General features: G+C 37.0%; 2 protein-coding genes across 2 annotated transcripts in view; one reads left to right on the top strand and one right to left on the bottom strand.

Annotated features, from left to right (window-relative positions):
* Nucleotides 1–158: 158 nt before the first annotated feature.
* LOC307253522 (THAP domain-containing protein 6-like) lies at nt 159–4,855 on the top strand (the record flags this gene model as incomplete). Its single annotated transcript, XM_080031629.1, has 5 exons — nt 159–238; nt 442–634; nt 1,027–1,137; nt 1,339–1,549; nt 4,509–4,855. The coding sequence occupies 5 exons, from the start codon at nt 159–161 to the stop codon at nt 4,853–4,855; spliced, it is 942 nt and encodes a 313-aa protein (XP_079887755.1).
* A 179-nt stretch (nt 4,856–5,034) lies between these two features.
* The window catches only part of LOC307253521 (transcription factor E3-like), a gene marked incomplete at its 3' end in the record, with an annotated part of 17,260 nt that continues 15,092 nt past the window's right edge, over nt 5,035–7,202 (bottom strand). The window contains exon 7 of the mRNA XM_080031628.1: nt 5,035–5,109. Coding sequence (XP_079887754.1) covers nt 5,035–5,109 — 75 coding nt within the window. The remainder of the gene's footprint in view (nt 5,110–7,202) is intronic.

The raw sequence follows: 7,202 nt of genomic DNA, 5'->3' as shown, positions 1-7,202 counted from the left end.
CATAGACATTATAAAGGGTAGACGCCCCATTGGCCGTTGAGCACGAGAAATGCGGGCGCCATCTTGGAAGGGTCAAAACCATAGCAACAAACAAATGTCCCCACTTGGTGATAGCAAACCATAGACATATATTATATCTATGATAGCAAACAAACAAGATGCCAGCTCACTGTGCTGCGTTTGGCTGCTCTAATCGGCGGACCACCGTCAACAGGGCTCGGGGGATTACCTTTCACAAGTAAGATTTAACATTATCGTACTATTGATTGTATTTTGTGAATAGAACCAGAGTTTATATTACTGTACTGAAATCGTGTCCAGCTAGCTAAGCTAGGCTATGTTTACTACGGCCGGTGTTCACCCCATAGCCGGCTATGAACTGAGACTTGATAAATCATATCCCATAACACTGACTTAGATTACAATTGACACTTGTTGAAGGTTTCCCAAGGACAAAGATGAGAGGAAGAAGTGGGAAGTGGCTGTGAGGAGACGCGGATTCACTGCCAGTTGTTCCACAGTGCTGTGCTCGCAACATTTTAAACAGGGCGATTTGGATCGGACGGGTCAGATTGTCCGCCTCCGAGATAGTGTTATTCCATCTGTCTTCAGCTTCCCGGTTCACCTCCAAAGAGTAGGTGTAGCATCATAAGGATATGGATATATTATAATTCACAAATGTAAATATTCTATTCTCAATCACAGGGCAGGGTGAGATATCCTACTTATCACTTTATATAGGCTATACAGCTCCGGAAAACATTAAGAGACCACTCCAAATGCTCATTGTCTCTTGTTTTACTCTTTTGAGGCATATGTTTGAGTAGAATGAACATTTTGATTTTATGCTGACAACATTTCTACCAAATTCACAATAAAATAGTGTTGCTTAGAGCATTTTCAATGAAGAGATACAGATTTAAGAAAAATCCAGACTGGTCTCTTATTTTTTTTTCTGGGGATATATATATATATTTTATTTTTTATTTATTTTATTTTATTATCTATGATGCTTCTTAATTTTAGTCGGAAAAGGGCAGGGCTACGTCGACCTCCAGAAGAGCCAAAGAAAGCCTGTCCATTGCCTCTCAGGATTCCCTAATAGCAACCTCACACCCACAAGTGCAGCCTAATAATGTGAGTATTTCTACTTTAAACATTTATATCATTACACACACACACACACACACACACACACACACACACACACACGGTGCTGGCAGTGGCTTTGACAGGTGATAACTATAAGAAAGGATGTGGGCCATAAACTAGTGGTGTCAAAGTGATGTTTGTGATGTAAAACATTACTCAAACCATGTTCATCCCTCTTTCTACTAGGATCATGGCTATGCCTTCCCAGCTTCTCCGGCTGCTCTTAAGACAAGACTGGACAACGCCTTGGCAAGGGTGGAAAGTCTGGAGCGGGAAAAAAAAAATACCATGGCCAGAGAAAAGAGGGCAAAGACCACCATAAAGAGTCTTTTGGAGGATTTGAGAGAGAAAAAACTTATTAATGAAGAGCTTAAAGAAAAGCTTGAATTCTACTCGGGTAAGACAAAATTAGTAGTTTGAAATTATGTATATGTTATTTTACTCTCTTTAATATGTCCTCCACGACCTCCACTGGCTTGCTGTCAAATACCGTGTTGATTTGAAATACTACTCATCACCGTTAACGCCCTCATCAACCTGTCCCCTCCCTACCTCTCTGATCCTCTCAACCCCAAATCCCCCAATACCCCCTTGTACCCGTTGTCTTAGGTCTGCTGATGCCAACCTCCTCCACCTCGTCAGTACCAAGATCCGGTCCTGGGGAGACAGAGCTTTTGCTGCAGCCGCCCCCTCCCTCTGGAGTGCCCTCCCCAACAGCATACGCAATGCCAACACTCTTGCATCATTCAAAACAGCCCTCAGTCTTTGAGTACTCGAAAAAGCACTATATAATTTCATGTATTATTATTATTATTTATTTATTTATTCTGTTATTATCTGAAGGTGAGTTTGACTGCTCTACTCTTGGTTTATTTGAATCTATGATTTCTGAATTTTACACATCTGACTGTAACTGTTTTAGCTGAATTCATTGTTCATTTAGTATTTTATTTTTGCTCTTGTTTTGTATTTTGTATAGGCCTACTTTATTTAAATTAATATATTTTATCCTATTTTATTTCTGTTCTCTGTTTATGTTGGTTCTATTTGCTGATGACACCAATATTTTCTGTTCTGGGGAGAATTTAAAACAACTAGAAGAAATCATCAATAAGGAAATGAGCAAAGTAAAAACATGGTTTGATAAAAACAAACTATCATTAAACTTAAGCAAAACAAAAATAATGTTATTTGGTAACTGTAGAATGAACACGAAAATAAATATCAATATAAATGGAGTGGAAATTGAAAGAGTTTCCGAAAATACATTTCTTGGGGTTATAATAGATGAGAGATTAAGTTGGAAATCACATATTACACACGTACAATCAAAACTATCAAGAAGCATTTATGTATTAAACAAAGTAAAACAGGTTCTAGATCAAAAATCACTCCGTATTCTCTACTGTTCACTAGTCTTACCATACCTCAGTTACTGTACAGAAGTCTGGGGCAACACGTACAAAACATCATTACGTTCACTCACTATTCTTCAAAAAAAAGCAATCCGCATTATTCACAATGTGAGATATCTGGATCACACTAACCCATTATTCATACGGTCAAAATTATTAAAATTCACACATCTGGTGGAATTTAAAACTGCACAGATAATGTTTAAGGCTAGAATCAACATATTACCCTTAAACATACAAAAATTATTCAATGATCGTGAGGGGGGATATAATTTAAGGGGAAAATTTAATTTCAAAGTGAACAGCGTCCGTACGACCAGGAAAACGTTTTGCATTTCAATATGTGGTGTGAGACTATGGAACAGTTTGAGTGGGGAGATCAAGGAATGTCCAAACATTAACCAGTTTAAAATAAAATACAAAGAATTGATTTTCACAAGGTACAGGGATGAAGAAGGTGTTTAACATAGTGTATATGTTTACATGTATGCATATTTGTATATATTTGACGGTATTTATATAATATTGAATGTTTAACCCTTATGCCCCGCTGGTGGAGATTTGTGTATCTGGGGTTGCATTTTTTAGATAATTTTGGCTGTGATTGTCCCCTAGCCATAAAATTTGGTAAGGAGGTGTGTTTTACAATGAAGTTTTGATATTCTGAGTTTCATCCATTTCCACTTCATTTTGACTGTGTGAGATGTTTTTGTTACACTGGGACCGCTTCGTACATTTTGTGTACCATTGACTTCCATTATAACGACATTTTTTGACCCCCACCTTTAAATTAAAGTGAAAAATATTTTTGACTGTAATTTCCCATTTCTCTGTAGTAAACTTGATAAGGTTATGTAAAAATGAGGTCAATAAAAAAAATGCCCCATTTTAGCCCCCCCCCACTAATCTCTATGGTGACCCTTTACAACAAATTGGCATCCTTGTGTAATTCATGGCTGCAAACCAATAAAAAAAATAAAAAAATACAATAAAATAGTTTTGATGTGTAGTTAGTGAACACCTCTTTTAGTCAGAATGGTTGAAGTTAAAAAAAAAAATCCAGGAGTGTGTCTGTGTGTACTCAAATCACATACACTGAAATCCTTGTCTAAAAAGATGCCATTTCGTGAACTCATAGAAAGCCATAAAACCAGTATTTTTGATTCCTTGGCCATGGCAAGATAAAATCTGAATTTATATAATGTTTTGCATTCATTTAGAAGGTAAGGCATCATATTTTAGGTTTTAACTCTTATCTAGTTGATTTATGAATTGCATATGGTGTATTACTGGGGGAAAACTTGCCTCATGACACAAACGAGAAAAAAAATAGGATTTTTCATAATTTTCAAAAATTTCAGGAATACTGGCCACTGCGACAACAAATCTAAAGAAAAATGTCAAATGTGTTTGAATATGGATGGGAGGGACTGTTGTCTGCATGTCCATGACAGAAAAAGATTGTGTGTGTATGTGTGTGCGTGTGTGTGGGTGTGTGTGTTTGCATGTGTCATTGGATAATATGGCTGCAAATCTGTACCCCTTCTATTTCTCTCCTCTCATACACACACACAAGCACACTTTTACACACACACATGCACACACGCACGCACGCACACACACACACGCACGCACACACACACACACACACACACACACACACACACACACACACACACACACACACACACACACACACACACACACACACAAAGAGAACAAAGAGAACAAGTGACAGCCTTTCTGACTTGTGTCTTTGAAGTCAATAGATCAAACACTTTTACACTCCCTCAACTTGTCAGAAGATATCAACATGACCCCAGTGCCCCAACAACAGTTTTGGTGCAGCGAATTGCATGGTGCGAAAATGTAAACAAGGTGAGAAGGCAGGAGTTTTGTTTATGCAGGTGCGGCTGATCTAAAGTTACTCTATACACCCAGTATCAGAAAAATTCATTTCTAATCTGGCAGCCATGGACAAGCGTCGATTTTATGGCAAATCCTGCTCCCAGCTCAGCGCTGATAACATCCATGGCCGGCGGCCTGAACCGAGGGGGTCAGTGGCTGACTCCCAGGCTTCTTCCTCCAGAGCACCAGAGCCTGATTCCAGCGACTCCAGCTCTGACTACTCATCTGAAGAGGAGATTGACTCCACTGAGTCAGACACCGAAACGGCAAGTGATGTCTGGATGCCGCCACCAAGTTCAGACAGTTCAGAGTCGGAAGAGGATGGAGGACTACCGATGCGGCCGAAGAACGAGCAGGTGGCCGCTCAGCCTGTTCTTTAACATGCTGGATGTCAGTGCGTACAACGCGTACGTCCTGTGGAGATGGGTAAATCCACAATGGAATGTAAGCAAGACCTGGCGCCGCAGGCTCTTCCTCCAAGAGCTGGGGATGGCCCTGGTCTCACCCTGGATGGCACAGCGGCAGCGTCTCCCTCGGGCCCCCACTGCAGCCGCACTTGTCAGGGAGGTGCAGGCAGGAGCTGAGGAGGCTGAGCCAGCAGAACCTGAGGAAGATGAGGCAAGGGCAGTCCCGTCTAAGAAATCGAAGAATGCAAATAGGGGCTTTTGCTCAATTTGCCACAAAAGGGTGACAATCTGCTGTGCCATGTGCGGGGACCACGTTTGCAGGGAGCACTGGTCACCAGTGTGCACACTGTGCACTGACGCACAGTAGAGACACACACACACACACACACACACACACACACACACACACACACACACACACACACACACACACCTGTTTTGTTCTTGTACGGGTTATGGTGTTGTCTGTTTTGATAACAGTTGTTTAAAAAATGCTGTATATTTGATAAAAACCCATCTTTTGAAATAAAGACAGAGGTGATTAAATGGGAAAATTTTGCTATTCTCTTTTATTTTATCAAATTGCATTGTGTTTTCTGCAGAAAAATTGGAAATCAGAGGTAAAAAAATTTTTTCACTTTAATTTAAAGGGGGGTTCAAAAAGTGTCGTTATAATGGAAGTCAATGATACACAAAATGTACGAAGCGGTCCCAGTGTAACTTTTTTATTCAATCTGACATTAAACAAAAAGTAAAAATGCCCCAAATTCAATTTTCTCACCTATCATTCAGATGGGTGAGCCGGTTATACTAATAATAATCAAAAAAAAAAAAAAAAAATTGAATATTGAGTTTTAGTGTATTTTTCCAAAAAGCGTTTGGTGGTATATGATCAAAACTGGCATCTAAAGGGTTAATTTTTAATTGTGATTAATGAAATCATGACATAGATTGAACAACAACCCCTTCATGAAAAATATGGAAAAAAAAATTTTGAAAAAATATTGATCTTTCATAATTGTAATGCAATTTAAAGGTCAAAATACACAAAATGTACGAAGCGGTCCCAGTGTAACTTTTTTATTCAATCTGACATTAAACAAAAAGTAATAATGCACCAAATATGATTTTCTCACCTATCATTCAGATGGGTGAGCCGGTGATACTAATAATAATCAAAGTAAAAAAAAAGATTTGAATATTGAATTTTTGTGTATTTTTCATTAAAGCGGTTGGTGGTATATGATCAAAACTGGCATCTAAAGGGTTCATTTTTAATTGTGATTAATGAAATCATGACATAGATTGAACAACAACCCCTTCATGAAAAATATGGAAAAAAAAATTGTGAAAAAATATTGATCTTTCATAATTGTAATGCAATTTAAAGGTCAAAATACACAAAATGTACGAAGCGGTCCCAGTGTAACTTTTTTATTCAATCTGACATAAAACAAAAAGTAATAATGCACCAAATATAATTTTCTCACCTATCATTCAGATGGGTGAGCCGGTTATACTAATAATAATCAAAGTAAAAAAAAAGATTTGAATATTGAATTTTTGTGTATTTTTCATTAAAGCGGTTGGTGGTATATGATCAAAACTGGCATCTAAAGGGTTAATTTTTAATTGTGATTAATGAAATCATGACATAGATTGAACAACAACCCCTTCATGAACAATATGGAAAAAAAAATTGTGAAAAAATATTGATCTTTCATAATTTTAATGCAGTTTAAAGGTCAAAATACACAAAATGTACGAAGCGGTCCCAGTGTAACTTTTTTTTAACGGGGCATAAGGGTTAATTAGATATTATTATTATTATAAGATTACTTGACAATATTATTAGATAAATCCAACGATATTATTAGATAAATATGCAATTGGTAACAAATTGTATCATATTGAAAATTAATATATATTAATATGTACTATTTTTTTTTTCGATTATTATTATATCATTAATAAGGAAGCCAATAGTCATTATAGATATATAAATCAGGGAGAAGGGGTGAGATTAAATAAGTTTTCTTCTTCTCACCCCTTTTCGAACAGGTAAAGCAAGTGCAAGACAGTTTATTTTCATTTGTGGTTTTCACTGTGTGTAAATATTACTTTACTGTAACTGTCCACTTGTTTCATTTATTTTATTGTTTATTATTGCTTTTTTATTTTTTATTATTTACTTGTTCGAAATAAAAACCTTTTCAATTCAATTCAATGTTATCCCTGTGATTGTCTTTATTGTGTATGCTCGTCACTGTAAATTAATAAATATATTTATATATAGCCTAATCATATATTGTTAACTTAT

The sequence above is a fragment of the Ammodytes marinus genome, assembly GCF_949987685.1.
Source record: "Ammodytes marinus genome assembly, chromosome: 7".
In the NCBI taxonomy this organism is placed as follows: domain Eukaryota; kingdom Metazoa; phylum Chordata; class Actinopteri; order Uranoscopiformes; family Ammodytidae; genus Ammodytes; species Ammodytes marinus.
This window is presented reverse-complemented; position numbering and strand designations above follow the sequence as displayed.